The following is a 17,094-nucleotide window of genomic DNA, read 5'->3' as shown; positions in this document are numbered from 1 at the left end:
AATACGCTTTTCGGTCATTTATCCACAACATGTTTATATTGGGTTTGTCTTGTTTTAATTGGGCTTGTCTGGCTTATCTGTTAGCTAAATCCAAGGTACTTAAAACTGTCATCTGTATTAATCTCACTTCTTGAGTAAAGAGTATATTGTACTCATTCCCAGAGTATGTTGAGCTAATTAATAATGGTTTGACAGTTATACCAAATTTCAAAACAGCATACTGGTTTGATGCTCCAGAGGTGTGAGTATGTGCTAGAATGGTGTAATTTGCCTAAACACAACATGCTTGCACTTCTATATACAAAGTAGCTTGTTTTTGTAACCTGTCACTGCAAAGTTACAAGGATACAACTGTAGCAAGCCAGATCCACTTGAAAAACTTGCTTTTACACTAAATACTAGGTGAAGTTAGTCTACATTGATATTTTCCCTCATCCACATTGTATCTATCAAGGAGTTAATTCATTTTCCTTTCTGGTACATAAATTCAGGCACTGTTCCAAGTGTTTGGGGAAACTTGAAATCTGAAACTAAAATAGTAAGCAGTATAAACCAGGCAAGGTGGTACACCAGCAATCTGCTACAGCAGTCTGGGGCTGGAAGATTGCAATTTTGAGCCTTGCCTGGGCAGTTTAGGGAGAACCCCTTTCAGCCAACAGAACTGAATATATTGATAGGCTTTTGCTCAGAAAAGCAAAACAAAGTACTAGAATTTTGCTTGGAAAAAAAAGTCCTGTTGGTGCTAAATGACAATGTTGTATGTGAAATTCCAGGGAAAATAAAAGTTATCTTTTGGCTATTAAAATGATCCGAGTGAATGTTGAGCTATGGATGCTAATTTTTGGATGCAGAGCAAAAATGTGCCTTTATTGTCCTCCCACTTAATATTACGTTTGCAGTAAATGATTACATTCATGGTGGGGAGTTAGTATGTGGCCATAACACACCTTAGTTTTTTATGCCCCTCCCCTCCATCTCTTGATCTCCCTTTTGCAGAAGTTCCCTATTTTCTATTACTGTCTTTAAAACGTCCCTTTTAAAAGCATTGTTTTGCCGGGGATTTAGCTCAGTGGTTCTGCTGCCTGCCCCACAAGTGCAAGGTCCTCAGTTCGATCCCTGGTACCAAAAAATTAAAAAAAATAAAAGCATTGTTTTCTGGTCTAAATTGGAACTTCCAGTTCTGGTTGCCCAGGAGTCTTTAGCCCAGAAAGATAGAAATAACGGTACCTCTCCTCGTGGTAAAAATTTAGCCTTGCTTGGCCAGATAATGTTGACTAGGAGAGCAGTTAAAGAGATTTGTTTCCATTAGTTCAAAGGATTTCAAGTACTGTACGGGATTCTCAGTGCTTTCACACTTCGGTGTTTTGAACAAACTGTATTGGGTGGAGGGATGTTTTCACAACTTAGATTTTTCTTTAGTAATATTTGCCACTAAATTCTACCTGTACAGTTTTTTAAATCTCAGAAGAGTTGGTGAGGCTGGCCCAGTGCATAGACCAGTGATGGCGAACCTTTTAGAGTTTTCAATTGTAGCGGCAAGTGAGCTACAGGTTCACCACCACTGACAGACCAACCAGCTCCTTAGAGGGTAGGTTTGCTCCTATCTACTCACTACCCCCCCCCCCCATGGTGGGGGAAAAAGTGCATCTCCATCTTCTAATTTCTCACTATTCCAGTTAGACTCGGAAAGTCTGCAGATTAAACATCCCAAATAGATCTCCAGTTAGATGTTTTTTTCTCACCTGTTATCCTCACTCATGACTACATGGGTCAAAGAGCTTCATAAAGAATTTAAAATCAGGTTCATAAAGAAAAACGTGGGGAGCCAAGGCCCTCGGGCTAGGAAGCCCGGAATTTTCCAGCTGCAGAAAAGCAGCACTTACTCGCCAGGGAGTGGAATCCTCCCTAGCCTCTTGTAACCACAGCCAATTCAAAGAGTATTATATTAGGACCCTTAGCATGCATTGAAAAAAACTGAAGTTTTAGTCGTGGTGTAGAGACCTTTTTTTCTTCTAAACGTATGTAAAAATGTACGCAAGCTTATACTGAACACATAAAAATAAACGAAGCCTGGTAGTTCTAGGTACTTCTTCCTATCTGTTCCAACATGATTGCCTTTTATTTTTACAATATATGCCGACCATTATGGAAAAAGCCTGATTATTCGTTGGGTAATTGAGAGCAACTGGTTTATATGCAGAAATAACAAGATTGGGAGGTTTTAATTTTATAACGTTTGTTAATTGAACTCTGTATTTCCCTGCCAATGGACCTATCTGGTCCAGGAGCGAATTTGCTAAAGCCTAAAAATCTGATGCTTACGAACTCATTTCCTCTCTTAAGTGTCTCCGAAGGGATAACAACTGCGCACCAGCTCTTACACGTGGCTCTCTAGAGAGCGTGGGAAAAGGGAAAAATAAAAAAGGGAAACTGCCAGGACTTAAGATGTCTACTCAACTACCCTTCCATCTCCAGGGAAGGGCCTACCCGCTTCCAAAATGTCCGGCCGCAGTAGTGACGTCACTCGATGGGCTCGCTCCATCCAGAAAGCAAGAGCGGTCCAATCAAGGCTCAGCCTCCGCCCTTGGCTTGCGTCACTTCCGGTGGTGCAGCAGCCATTTTGTCAGTCGCCACCGGATCCCGCGCGCTGGAGAAGTGCAGTTCCCCCTGGTTACCAATTCGCCTGTTCTCCCCCTGCGCTGCGGGAGCCCTTGAAGAGCACTCTCCAAAGGCGGAGCTGTACCTCCTTACAGCGCCTCCGCTGGTGTTGCATCCACCCGGAGCTAGTGTGCTGTCTTCCTCCTCCACCACTGACAGGCGCGCTCAGGGAACCGCTGACCGCGATGTCAAGCGAGGAAAGCTACCGGGCCATCCTGCGTTACCTGACCAACGAGCGCGAGCCGTACGCGCCTGGCACCGAGGGCAATGTCAAGCGTAAAATCCGCAAGGCCGCCGCCTGCTACGTGGTGCGCGGCGGGACTCTGTATTACCAGCGGCGGCAGCGGCACCGCAAGACCTTTGCGGAGCTGGAAGTGGTGCTGCAGCCGGAGCGGCGCCGGGGCCTCATCGAGGCAGCGCACCTGGGCCCTGGAGGCACTCACCACACCCGGCACCAGACCTGGCACGACTTGTCCAAGACGTACTGGTGGAGAGGTCAGACGGGGCCCGCGGCGAGGGGCGGGCCTGCGGGTGGGGTGTCACGCACCCGCGAGCGCAGGGTCTCGCAGGGTCTCGGACGCCGGTGGCCAGGCGGCCTGCGCTCAGCGAGCCGCTACAGGCGGAGCCTAGGGTGGGGGACGCGAAAGGAGCCGCACCTCCCGCAGGAAGGGGCCGGGAGGCTGGGGGCGGGCCCTCGCCGGGGTGGGACCACGGGGGCTACCCCGGCTCCTCCTCCGCCCTGTGCCGCCCGGCGCGGCTGCGCCCCAAGTCAGTGTGTGCTCGCTGGTGGGTCTCGGGCGGTCGTCCACACCGGGGCTGCTTTCTCCTGGGTGTTCTGCTTTGGTTTTGGCGAGTGCGTCTGATTTTCTGGATCCACTGGCCCGTAGTTCTTAAATTCTGCTGCCTCGGGGTATATAAGAAGTAAGGCAGTTAGGTGCTGAGGTGATAAGGAGTAATCGTGTGACAGTCCTCTTAAACCTCGTTTTATAACAAGAGTTAAATGTAAAGAATATCAGATAGTTTTAATTCCAACAATTTACTGTTCTTATCTCTAATTCTGTGTCAAGTACTTGGGAACTGTGAGACACTGTATACTCCCTGAAAAAGTAAGGGTACCGTGATTGCTTATTATTGTCAGAAAAATAATAGCTCTAAATTTTCTTGACTCCTTGGCGACTAGTTTAGGGAAGCAGAGCAAGTGCCCTTGACTTCTTAACCTCTTTCCTTTTCCACAAAGTTGATAAATATTGAAACTTCTCAGTTAAAATTAGTAATCTTTACAGTCTCACATCAGAACAGGTTTTGTTAGGAAGGGTTCTGCCACTCTGTATGGCTCTGGAGAAATTAACTCATCGGTCTTGGTGGCTTCATCTGTGAATAAAGAAATGAGGCCACCGTACTGTCAGTTTATGAACTTTGTCATCAAACCTGTTGCCTAAATCCTTTTGTTCTTAAAGAATTCTTGTGCTTTTAAAAACATTCCAGATCTGTATTCTTCTCACATGCTTTACCTTAACCTATGTTATATTTATTTACTTATTTATTTTGGTTTTTTGAGACAGAGTCTCGCTATGTAGTTCAGGCTGGCCTTGAATTCACTATGTAGCCTAGGCCAGCCTTGAACTGGGGATCCTACTGCTTCAGCCTCCCAAGTGCTAGGATTACAGGGACGAACCACTGCACCTGGCACCTGTAGTCTGTTTTAAACTAATATCTGAATTAAATTACTCTAAGGAGACAAAACTGGTTGGTTTGGGCAGACACTTGAATGCCTCAACTTTAATACTTTTGGTAAAGATAATAATTATATCTAAAGGTAACACTGACCATGCTTTTACATGCAGACATAGTTTTGAGCACTTTATTTGTCTTGGTAAATCTTCTTAAAACTTTGTAAGGTGGAAATAACTTTTACAGATGGGAAAACTAAAAGCACACAGTTGATTTTTTTTGGTTTTATTTTGTGGTACTGGGGGATTGAACCCGGGGCCTGGTTTATGCTACTGTAGATAAGCATTTCACCTCTGACCTACATTCCTATTGTGGTTTGGGTTTTTTTGGGGGGGGGGTTGTTTTGGGTTTTTTTGGGTTTTTTGAGGCAGGGTCTCTCTTTGTAGTTCAGGGTGGCTGTGAACTCCACAGTGATCCTCCTGCCTCAGCCTCCCAAGTGCTGGGATCACAGGCGTGTGCCACCAGGCCTGGCTATTCTTATCTTTTTAATGTTTTGAGACAGGGTCTCGCTAAACGGCCCAAGGCTGCCCTCAAACTTTGGATCCTCCTGCCTCAGCCTCAAGAGTAGCCGAGATTATTAGGCAGGTGCCACCTAACCAGGCTTCATGTATTTCTTAACCACTGTTCTGTAGTGCTATATGATGTTTACTTTACAGAATTTTCCTTTATCAAATGGATTTTTTTGGTTTGTTTTTTGCTTTTATGTTGTTTTTTTTTTTGAGCTATTCAAGCTGCCTTGAACTCACTATGTAGCCCAGGCTGGCCTTGAACTCACACCAATCCTCCTGCCTCAAGCTTCCCAAGTGCTGAGATTACAGGCGTGAACCACCACACCCAGCTATTAAATGGATTTTCTGGGGTGATGATTTTTTTTTTGTTTTTAGTGTGTATTGTCTGAAAAGACAGAAAGAAACATCCAAGACTATGTTTGAGTTAGCTCAATTTAAAAATGAAATCCTAGGGTAGGTGTGGTGGCATACACCTATAATCCCAGCACGGGGGAGGCTGAGGCAGGAAGATTGCAAGGAGTTCAGGGCCAGCCTAAAGTACAAAGTGAGAACCTGTCTCAAAAACCAAAAAATAAAATAAATAAAAAATGAAATATGTTCAAAGTTGTGGAATTCCAAAATTCTTACAGATCAGGTAGCTGTTCTCAAACATCTGGAACCATTGAGGGAAAGAAGCCCTGAGATCCTTCAGAGGATCCACAAGGGTAAAATTATTTTCATAATAAAAATCTAAAATTTTAAAAGAAAAGTTAATCGCTCTTTTCTTGGTGTCTACATTCACCACATCTTATTAGCTTACACATAACAATCTATAATGGCTTCAGACAATGTATCTCTAGAGAGTTTATTTGTAGTTTGTGACACATTAAGAAATAGTAGTTTAAAATGCTTATTTTATCAACTGTCAATTAGATCATTAACAAATACCGTGTCTGGAACAGAGTCAATCAGTATAAACTTTCTCTTTTTATTACTCAGAAGCATGCTATATAAATTGCTTAGAAGTTTAAAATTTTTTGAAAGACCCTACTTATGAAGAAATTGATTAGTGAAACTCTTCCCCTTCTACTACTATATTAAAAATGTATTTTCCTATTAAGTTTTATTAATATAATAAGCCTACAGTAAAATGGGAAAAAATTTTGCCACTTATTCATTGGACAGAGACTATTATCTAGTATATACAAAGAACTAAAAAAAAATAGACAACTGAAATGAAGAGACACTTGTCAGAAGAAGTGCAAATGGCCAATAAATACATGAAAAAATGTTCAGCTTTGCTGGCCACTAAAGAAATGTGAATTAAAACAACATTGGATTCCATCTTACTCAAGAAAGAATAGCCACTATTGCGAAGTCAGAAGCAAATCCTGGACTTAGTAACAAATTCCATTCTGGGAGAACTTGTAAGTCGGACTTGTTCATGAGTCTGACAAAGTAAGTCATATACACCTTTGACACAAATATACAATGTAAAGCATAAAAAAACACAGGATAGTCTGGAAGTCTTAGGGATCCTCCTGCCTCAGCCTCCCAAGTGCTGAGATTATAGACATGTACAACCACAGCCAGCTTTAGATTTCACTAACCAAGTTCTCTCTGTACATGATATCACTGTTTCTTTGTCAAGTAAACCTTTGGATGTGGAAAAAAAAATAAAATTCTATTATAGAAGAGAAAAGTGGAGAAGGTTAAAAAAAAAAAGAAATTGAAAATATTCTGAGACCTTGGAAAAAAAACCTTAACATTTTGTTTTTCTGAATACAAACATCAATTACCTGGCAGACAGAGTTTGGTAAGTGCTCCAACAAAAATAGAGAAAAAGACTTTGAATTAGTAAACACAGTCTAAATATAAATACTGCAACCTCAGTGTTACTTAGATGATTAAAATATTCCTCATTGAATAATGAAGTTACTTAGAAAACACATCAGAAGAGCATCCAGCAGGCAGATATAACTGCTTTTGCAAGAGATATGTTCCCAACAATGAATTATATTATGTCTTCATAAAATGTGCTGTCAATTTCTAAGCACTATTATTTTTGGTGAATAGTTTAAAAATACACATATATATACACACATAATCATTTTATGGTGGGGGAAGTGAATAATGGAGTAAACAACAAATCAGTTTACCTTAGCATAGAAGCAAACCATTTATATCCTTGTATCTTTGGAAAAAAATGTATCTTACATTCAAAAGAAATCATTCTAAGGGCCAGGATTTAGCTCAATGGTGCCGCTGCCTGCCCTGCAAGCCCAAGGTCCCGAGTTCAATCCCCGATACAAAAAAAAAAAAAAGAAGCCATTCTACTTTCTTTATGGTAGTGTGTCTATTTGGACATTTGAACACAAGTTGTATCCATAGATTAAAAATGATATATTATTTTGCCGCCTGCTGCACAAGCACAGGGACCCGAGTTCGATCTCCGGTACCAAAAAAAAATGATGCATAAGAAATGTATTGTTTGATTTAATTTCTATTTTTACTGTAGGTATATTAAAGCAGGTCAAAGATTACATTAAACAGTGCAGCAAATGCCAGGAAAAATTAGATCGCTCTCGTCCGATATCAGATACTTCAGAAATGTTGGAAGAATTGGGACTAGACCTTGAATCTGGAGAAGAAAGTAATGAATCAGAAGATGACTTGAGCAACTTTACTTCGCCTCCAGCCACAGCCTCCAAGTCTTCCAAAAAGAAGCCAGTGTCCAAACATGAACTTGTATTTGTAAGTAGTACTGTCCACTTAGTGTTAACATTTTTAATTAGTATACTGGTGTTTGCCGTCTTGGTGAATTTTATTTTTTTCAGAATGCCTACACTGCTTGGTCTTCACGTCTAAAGTAGAGCTTATTGAATACAATAAAATGAGTCATACACTATGTTACATAAGACAAGAGTATGCTAATGCTGCCTGTTTACTTATTATAAATATTACTTCTCTAGAATGAACTTAGTATATTATTGGTTTGTTGTTAATTACCTCTCCTTCCTTTTTTTTTTGTAATGATGTATTGGTACAGGTAAAATATTCTAGATCATGCAGCAAGGTAAAATTAATTTGGCTAGGTTTTTGGTTGTTGTTTTCTGGTTAGTTTTTTGTGTTTTTGTTTGTTGATGTATAGCCATTTTATACATCATCAAAGTTCTGACCAGTAAGGAAAGACAAGAAATTGGACACAGGACTTTAAATATTTTTATTTATTTATTTATTTATTTATTTATTTATTTATTTATGTATGTATTTATTTATTTATTGGTACCGAGGATCAAACTCAGGACCTTGCGCTTGGGAGACAGGTGCTGAAACCACTGAGCTAAATCCCCGACCCCAGGACTTTAAATATTTACATAATAAAGAATAACCTAGCATACACAAGGCCCTGGGTTTAATCCCTAGTACCAGGGAAAGAAGAAGAAGAAGAAAAGAATAGCAGGTTATTTCTTCATATCTGTTAAAATGAAATAGTTTTTCTTAAGGGTGAAATATGCAGATGATATATAATACACCTCTTGATCTCAAATTTATTTTGGCAGGTTGACACCAAAGGAGTGGTAAAACGTTCTTCTCCAAAACATTGTCAGGCTGTCTTGAAACAGCTGAATGAACAGAGACTTTCCAACCAGTTCTGTGATGTTACTTTATTGATTGAAGGAGAAGAGTACAAAGCTCATAAATCTGTTTTGTCAGCTAATAGTGAATATTTTCGAGACCTTTTTATTGAGAAAGGAGCTATTTCCAGTCATGAGGCTGTGGTAGATCTTTCTGGTAAGAATTTTTGAATACCCTTGTTTTTTCTTAATATGTACATTCTAGAAAAAGGGGTTGTGTGTGTGTGTGTGTTTGTGTCTGTCTGCCTGTCTTCCAGATATACACTAAAATAGAAGCTTGCTTACAGCAGCAGACCAAGTCAACTGAAAGATTTCTTCTTTTTAGCAAAGTTCTAAGATAGAGTTATGGAAAAAGCAATCCTTTTCTACCACTATTAGGCCAGACAGTTATAGCAGAATTATTATTTCTGAGATTCAAACTTAAAAATAGTTTCAGAGGAATACATAGTAATATTAGTATTATTATACTAAATTAATATGTATTGTTTAAAATTGTCTATATCATTTTGTGCATGTGATTGTAAACAGAGTACTTTTGTGTTTTTTGATTTTTTTTTTTTTTTTTTTTTTTTTTTAAGATTAATCATAGCCAGATGTGGTGGTGTCTGCCTATAATCCTAGCACTTGGGAGCTTGGGAGGCTTACACAGGAGGATCACAAGTTTGAGGCCAGCCTGGGCTACATTGTGAGTTTGACACCAGCCTCAACTGTATAGTGAAACTCTGTCTCAGGAAAAAAAAGTTAGAATTCATTAAGTTAAACCATCAATGTAGAAAAATAAAAATCCCAGGTGGGGTTTTCCTTATTTTTTTATATTATAAATAAATAGTTTGACTTTGGGCCTTACAAGAATTTATATTAAGCTCATTGGCACTGTGCCTGCCTCGAAAGCGCGAGGTCCTGAGTTCCATCCCCAGTACCACAAAAAAAATAATTTATATATATATAAATGCGCCAATATATATAAGCGTGTGAGTGCAGACAAGATCATATTCCACAGGTTGAGGGCTCAGTATTCAAAACTGTCCTACATACACCTTTGTGATGCCAGTCACATGCCCCAGTTATTTTACATATGCTTCTGATGGACCAGCTATAAATTGGGGTCCTCACAACTCCCTCAGTGGGTTCAGTTAATTTGCTAGAGCAGCTAACAGTTTAAGAAAATACTTAATGTTTGCTAGCTTCTTATAAAAGATACTGTGATGGATATTAGTGAACACCAGATGAAGTTGGTATAATGGGTTGGTTTAGAGTAGTTCTAGCCTTCTAAAAGATGTATTTCCTCTAATTTTTACATACCCAGAGATTGACATTGAGCAAGAGCAGGAAACCCAACATGCAGAGAAGCCAATAGTCTTTGTTACTAAGGGCAATTCCTCACACATAGGGATTAAACCCTGGCCTTAAACTTCCGAGGCAAGCACTTTCCCACTCTCCTGTACCCTAATCTTTTAAAAATTTTGCATGTTGTCTTCAAACTTGTGATACTCCTACCTCAGACTCCTGCATAGCTGGGATTGGCCTGGACCACCCTCCCTGCAGAAAGCATCTTTTCTTAATAGATGGCTGAAGATAAAGGAGATAAAATTCAAATGTATTTTCCCTGTTAATTGGTGGTAGTGGGAGTATAGAAAGGGGATAGGGAGAAGCCACTTGCTGATTGAATGGTGAGCTGGGACTTTTTAAGGCTCTTTTACACAGGTAGGAGGTCGTTGGGCCTCTTCACAGGTCTCCGGGTTTCTTTTTGGAGATGAAAGAGTTACTGTGTTGTATGCAAAGGCTTTCGCGCCTGTGAGATACTTTGTGGTGTCCTTGATGATGGAATCCCATGTGCTGCAGAACGGGAAGATGAGAACCTCTATCCCTGATCACACCAGGAAATCACAAACCAAATCAGAACTTCCTGCATCTAGACTTGTGTATTTTAAGAATTATATTTCTATCATAGAAAACCAAACCAAAACCAGAATAACTTAGAAGTTGAAAAGGTATTAGGTGAAAGTCCAACATCCTTTATTTCTTTGGCATATATTCTTTTTTTTTGGTACCGGGGATCAAACTCTGGTCTTTGCGTTTGTGCAGCAGGCGGCGAAACCACTGAGCTAAATCCCTGGTCCTGGCATATATTCTTTTAAGAAATACTCTTAGTTAAATTTAACTTGGTCTCATATTTTGTAGCAGATTACCATGATTTGTCTATTTAATTATTAATCTTCAGTCTGACTCCTAATGTACCATTGTAAATCTTTCCTTTATACATATCCATTTTCTGCATACAAAAGGAATCACATTTTATCTGTTTTTTATTTTTGAGGCAGGGTTGCCATAAGTTGCCACTAAATTGCCCAGGCTGGGCTTGAATTTGGTGTCCTCCTTCCTCAGCCTCCCAGAGTCCTGGAATTATATGTGCCACCAATCAAATATGAATTTTTAAAAGATTGCTTGGACTCTTTTTATATTGTCTAGTAATTTATCTCTGTAAGATAGGTTACCATATTTATCTTTATAAGATAAATCATTGTACAAGAGAAGCCAGGGTATGGTGGGCCATGCTTGCAATCTCAGCACTCAGCGGGAGGATCACTGCAAGTTCGAGGCCAGCCTGAACTCTACATAGTGAGATTGTGAACTAGGCACAGACATTATGTGTAATATAACACCTAATGTAACAAAGGGGAATAAGAATATTTGCTTAGCTGTTTTTTTTCCCCCCGGTACCAGGAATTGAACTAAGAGCCTCGCACTTGCAAGGCAGACGCTGTGCTGTTGAGCTACATCCTGGCCCTACTTAGCTGTATTTTAAAAACCCTAGAAAGTATACAAATTCTTTTTTGGAGTGAGGGGAGAGAAGTAACTAGGACTTGAACCCAAGGCCTTGTGCAAGTGGTTCATCACTGAGTTATATCTCTAGCCCTGTAGAAATTTTTAATCTTTTCATAATGATGGGTATCACTATGAAGTGGGGTTTTTTCTCTAGTTTTATAAATCGTTAGAATTTTAAGAAATCCACTTTTGAAAGTGAAGCCCTGAGAACTTAGAAAATAAACTGCCCTATTCTCCCATTTATAAGAATACAAATGTAATACCTCATTTATATAGTAATTATTTCATTCCTTGAGTCCAGGATAAACAAACTACAGCCTAGGGGCCATTCCTCTCTTTTTTGTAAAGAAAATTGTGTTCTCCACTGTGCTCTCTCTTTCACAGTGGTCTGCTCTGCCCTCTAGAGTGTACCTCTTTCCCTACTTTTAATTGGCCTGCGCTTGCTCTGCAGAGCATGTTTATTTTTCTACCTTTGATAAATGTAAAACCTCACTTAAAGAAAAAAAGAAATTGTATTCATGCCCAGATATACCCATAGTGTACATCTGCCTTCCAGTTACAGTGTCAGAGCTGAATAGTTGTGACAGACACTTTATGACCTGCAATATTTATCATTTCATTCTTTTCAGAAAATTTTTGCTGACCCTTGTCTTAGAGAGGTTTTTAATTTTCAATTGTAGAATACTTTGTTCAATCATAATTTTATATGGACTACTATTTAAAAATGCAGAATACTTAATGAAGTGAGGTTAGAGGATAGGTTGGTTGAACCCTGCCTACTCACCTGCCTCCCTTTTTTTTTCCCACCCTCCATTCTCCAGCAGCTGTTTCTTGAGGGGAATTTGAGGAACCCCAGGGTTTTAAGGAATACAGTTTGACAGTGACTGCCTTACAACAACTTTTGAGGTAGTAAGTCTGATATTATTTTCTATATTAGGTATTGAGACACTCAGCTCATGGAAGTGACTTAGTAGTTACACAAGGTTTAATTAGCCAGAACAGAAAGTAAATTGAGGGGTAATAGATTGCAGAATAAAGGGTCATGATTATCTTTTTTAATATTTTATATTGTCATAATTGTATATTAGTTCTTGTAGGATGGTTTAGTGATGATTGACTTTCTTGCCTGTTGCTTTTCATGTTTTGTACAGGTTTTTGTAAAGCAAGTTTCCTTCCTTTGCTGGAATTTGCCTATACTTCTGTACTCAGTTTTGACTTCTGTAGCATGGCTGATGTAGCCATCTTAGCTCGTCATCTTTTCATGTCAGAAGTTTTAGAAATTTGTGAAAATGTACATAAACTAATGGAAGAGAAACAGCTTACAGTGTATAAGAAGGGTGAAGTACAAACAGTTGCATCAACCCAGGACTTACCAGAACACCACGGAGGTGCAGCACCTGCTACAGCTAGCAGTGAGGGAACCACAACAACTTTATCTAATGAACTTGGAGACTGTGAAATTGTGTTCCTGGTAAATGGAGACTTGCCAGAAACTGAACAGAATGGAGAGCTAGGACAACAGCCTGAGCCCCAGGTTTCTTCAGAGCCTGAAGCTCCTCTGTCATCTGTAGAATGTATAAATAATTCTCATGCAGAAATGGAGTCTATTGATTTAATAACAAAAAACAACCAGCCAGAGCTAGAAACTTCAGACATTAGAGAAGATGACACAGTTTCTGATATTCATGCTAAACTTTCAAAAGAGACTGTAATCATCAGCTCCCAAGAGAACAGTGACATGGAAAATGATGTATCAACTGAAGATACATGTACTGAAGATATTTCAAAAGACAGGGAGAACCTTGACCAAGCTTTAAAAGATCAGGAAAATCTAGTTGCACCAACAGAAAAGACAGACCCAAATCCTGATGATACTTACAGAAGCAGGCTTCGGCAGCGGTCTGTCAATGAAGGAGGATATATCCGACTACACAAGGGTATGGACAAAAAACTACAGAAACGGAAAGCCATTCCCAAGTCAGCAGTTCAGCAGGTGTGATGTGGAAAAGTACTGTCCTTTGTAGTTTTAGTTAAGATCATTCTAGTAATGAATTTAATGCCTATAATTAAAAATTAATTGGGAGAGAAGATGGGTACAGGGAAGCAACTTAATGTTTTAAATACCAATATTAATAAGATAATGTGAATTTGAAATATTTTTATTAGAAATTTATAAAATGACTTAACAACTTTAAAAGCCAAAATGAATATATTTACTTAGATTTTGTTTTTTTAATCCCTTGACCAGGTGGCCCAGAAATTAGTTCAAAGAGGGAAAAAGTTGAAACAGCCCAAAAGGGATGCTAAGGAGAACACTGAAGAAGCATCCCATAAATGTGGGGAATGTGGAATGGTCTTTCAGAGGCGATATGCCTTCATAATGCACACACTAAAACATGAGAGAGCTAGAGATTACAAATGTCCGGTAAGTATCTGTTTGTTTGTTTTATTTTTTTTGGTACCAGGGATCGAATTCAGGTCCTTCGCTTGCGATGCAGGCAGCGGAACCACTGAGCTAAATTCCTGGCCCTCCAGTAAGTATCTGAAACTGACTGAGAATGGCTCTAAATTCATAAATGGAACCTATCTTACTTACTAATTGGTAATTATTCTTACCACTAGTACTCTATGCCTGTTTCCCTTATAAAGAATCATCATCTGATTTGTACATGTCATTACTTGCCCCTGCCTAATAGTCAGTTTGTTACCTTTTTTTTCTCTTGATACCCTAGTGAGATAATAGTAAAAAGATTGTTTTAAAATTATAAATGCATAAAAGAGCAAAGAGAACAACAGATGAAGAAACCTTGGCAACTAGATTCTGAATGCTAATAAGTAGATGGAATAAGTGATTCAGCAAATTTGAAATGACTCATTTCTAAGTTTTCAGTAGAAAAAGCTAAGGCTCAATTCTAGTTGTATTGCAGAACCACCAAAAGGCTTAGGAATTGGTGATATTATTTTGGAAGTAAAACCAAATGAATCACCATTCCTTGGCCTAAGATCCTTGTTTTCTCTGGAAAAGATAAAACCATAACTGTTCTAGGGAGCACTGGGTACAGTGAAGGTAGGTATAGTAAATCCAAAATGGGAAAAGTGAAAGCTTCTGTACTGAATATTGATCCCCCCCTCTGGGAATCAAACTTGTGCTTGCCAGGCAGGCACAGCACCACTGAGCTACATCCCCAGCCCTAGGCTGAATATTGAAACCTTTCATCTTCTCTTTCCTTATTCAAGTCCCAGGATGTTAGCAGGCAGACTTTGTTTTATATATATAAATTTTGTTTTATCCCCTTCCCCACCTCAAGCCCCTTCTTCTCCCTATGTACAGAAGCTTTGTTTCCATTTTTTCCTTCTATTTTTTTTTCTTTTCCCTTCCTTTCTCCCTCCCTCCTCACTTGTTCAGCTTCCCATTAGAACACTTGCTTCCCATTTCTCAAGCAGCCGGACTCTTAACCGTAAAACAAAAGGATTTCTCAGACAACAGACATGAGAATCTTAAGCCTGGTAAAAAGAATTGGAGATACTGCTTATTAAAGCCTGTGGATGACAGACCAACTCCACTTTCAATTAGAGATATCAATTCAGGTTTTTTGTTTTAAGAGATAGCAGTCTCTTATGTTGCCCAGTCTGGCCCCAAACTGCTGGGCTGAAGTAGTCCTCTTCCCTCAGCCTCTCAAGTAGCTGGTGCTACGGGTGTGTTATATAGTAACTGGTTTTCACTTAATTTTTGTTGTTTGGTGCTGGGATTCAGGACCTTGCACATCAGGGATCATCAGACTTGTGATTTTAAGAGAAAAAGCAACTTGAAGACTGTAAGAAAAATACACAAAAAGTATGATTTATATAAAAGATGAATGAAAAAATTTCATGATGAATACAATAACCAGTTATTGATGGAGCTCAGTCTGCAGAGTTCACATTCGTGGGTTACCCAATTGGATATTGAAAATACTTGAAAAAATTTGTTAAATATATAAACTTTTTTTCTTGTCGTGATTACCTAGCCAATATAGCATAACAGTTTACCTGGTATTTAACTTTAATTAGGTATTATAAATAATCTAGAGCTTAATGTATGGGAGGATGTGGATAGGTTATATGGAAATACCATGGCCTTTTAATATAAGACATTATAGGATTTTGATATCTTCAGATGATCCTAGAAACCAGTCTTGGATTGGTTAGGGACAAGAGCAATATATATATATATTATATAATATATATATTATATATATGTTTTGTTTTGTTTTGTTGTACCAGGGATAGAACTCGGATCCTTGCGCTTGCGAGGCAGGTGGTGGAGCCACTGAGCTACATCCCCAGCTAGTGTACTATATTTTTAAAAAGAGCACAGTAAGAGAGCAAAGAAATCTTTTGCTTTGGTTTCGGTTTTGGTTTTTTGAGATAAGGTCTCTCTATGTAGCTCAGGCTGACCTTGAACTCAAAATTCTCCTTCCTCTGCCTCCTGAGTGCTGGAATTACAGATTGCAACACCATGTCTGGTCCAGAAGAGCTTTTTAGCAATAAAATACGGATAGTACAACTTCAGGTATTTTTTCATTTATGATGGGCATTACTATGATGAAATTCCATCATAAATTGAAGACAGTCTGTAGTAACCAAAAAGTAAAATATGAGAGTGCAAAAAAACTGGAATGTTAAACTATAACAAAGTAATATTTCTAAACAGAGAACATGGAGGGAAGAAAATTATTGATGTGATAATCAGAAACGTCAGAACCTAAGGAGAGATGTTTTCATATTAAAAGGGTACATTGCTCAGAAAAGTGGATGAAAATTAACTTATGTCAAAGTACATTATGAAATTTGAGAATCAGGGGAAGAAGAATCTCTTACAAATTCCCAGAGGAAAAAAATGGTCAGTTTCATTGACAGGATATGGATCATACTGGCTTCAGGCTTTTCCACAGCAGCAATGGAAGCTATAAGACAAAGGTATAATATCTTTTAAATTCTAAAGAGAAATGATTTCTGAGTTGAAAACACAACCAAACTATCAGTTACTTATTATTATCATTATTATTATTATTTGGTGTTTTAATACAGGGTCTCATTATGTGGTTCAGGCTGGCCTTAAACTCATTATGTAACCCAGACTCTCCAGCAATCCTGCCTCAATCTCCTAAGTGCTAAGATTACAAGCTTTGCACCACCATGCCTGACTACTATCAAGTTACCTACAATGGTACAATAAGAACTTATTCAGCTGTGCAAGATCTTAAAAGTTTAACTTCCCAGACTCTCTTTTTCAAGAAGCTGTTGATAGGCATGTTCCACTAAAATGACCAGGACTTAGCAAATGGAGATATGGGTTTAATTGACAAAACAATCTAAGGAATTCATCAAGACAATAGTAATGGGAAACCCCAAGTTGAAATTATGTACCAAGCATAATGAAACTTTCTACCATGAATAGTCGGAATAGGTTACAATAGAACTTTATTCTGTGACAGAGCTTCCCAGTAAAGTAATGATGGGGTTTTTTGTTTATTTGGGGTATGTGTGTGAGTTACCAAAGCTTGAACCCAGGACCATCACACTGAGCTACACTGACCTTTTTTTTTTTTTTTGAGATAGTGTCTCACTAAATTGCCCAGGCTGGGCTCAAACTTGAGATTCTTCTGCCTCAGCCTCCCAAGATGCTGGGATTACATGTGTGTGCCACCACACCTGGTTAATGGTGTTTTGAATCTCTTCTAAGTGACAATTAGAGGAAGACTTTGCTGATG

At 39.0% G+C, this 17,094-nt stretch overlaps 1 protein-coding gene across 1 annotated transcript in view; it reads left to right on the top strand.

The window, feature by feature from the left end:
- Nucleotides 1–1,965: 1,965 nt before the first annotated feature.
- Zbtb11 (zinc finger and BTB domain containing 11) overlaps nucleotides 1,966–17,094 on the top strand; it is a 34,206-nt gene continuing 19,077 nt past the window's right edge. Inside the window, exons 1-5 of the mRNA XM_004857992.4 lie at nucleotides 1,966–3,153; nucleotides 7,396–7,631; nucleotides 8,441–8,672; nucleotides 12,493–13,334; nucleotides 13,590–13,766. Of these exons, the coding sequence (XP_004858049.3) occupies nucleotides 2,499–3,153; nucleotides 7,396–7,631; nucleotides 8,441–8,672; nucleotides 12,493–13,334; nucleotides 13,590–13,766 (2,142 nt within the window). The 5' untranslated portion in view covers nucleotides 1,966–2,498. The remainder of the gene's footprint in view (nucleotides 3,154–7,395; nucleotides 7,632–8,440; nucleotides 8,673–12,492; nucleotides 13,335–13,589; nucleotides 13,767–17,094) is intronic.

Source organism: Heterocephalus glaber, unplaced genomic scaffold (assembly GCF_053883595.1).
Source record: "Heterocephalus glaber isolate CG9 unplaced genomic scaffold, H.glaber_assembly_v1.0 deba00000122, whole genome shotgun sequence".
Taxonomy (NCBI): domain Eukaryota; kingdom Metazoa; phylum Chordata; class Mammalia; order Rodentia; family Bathyergidae; genus Heterocephalus; species Heterocephalus glaber.
Note: the sequence above shows the minus strand (reverse complement) of the source record. Positions and strands in the feature narration are given on the sequence as shown.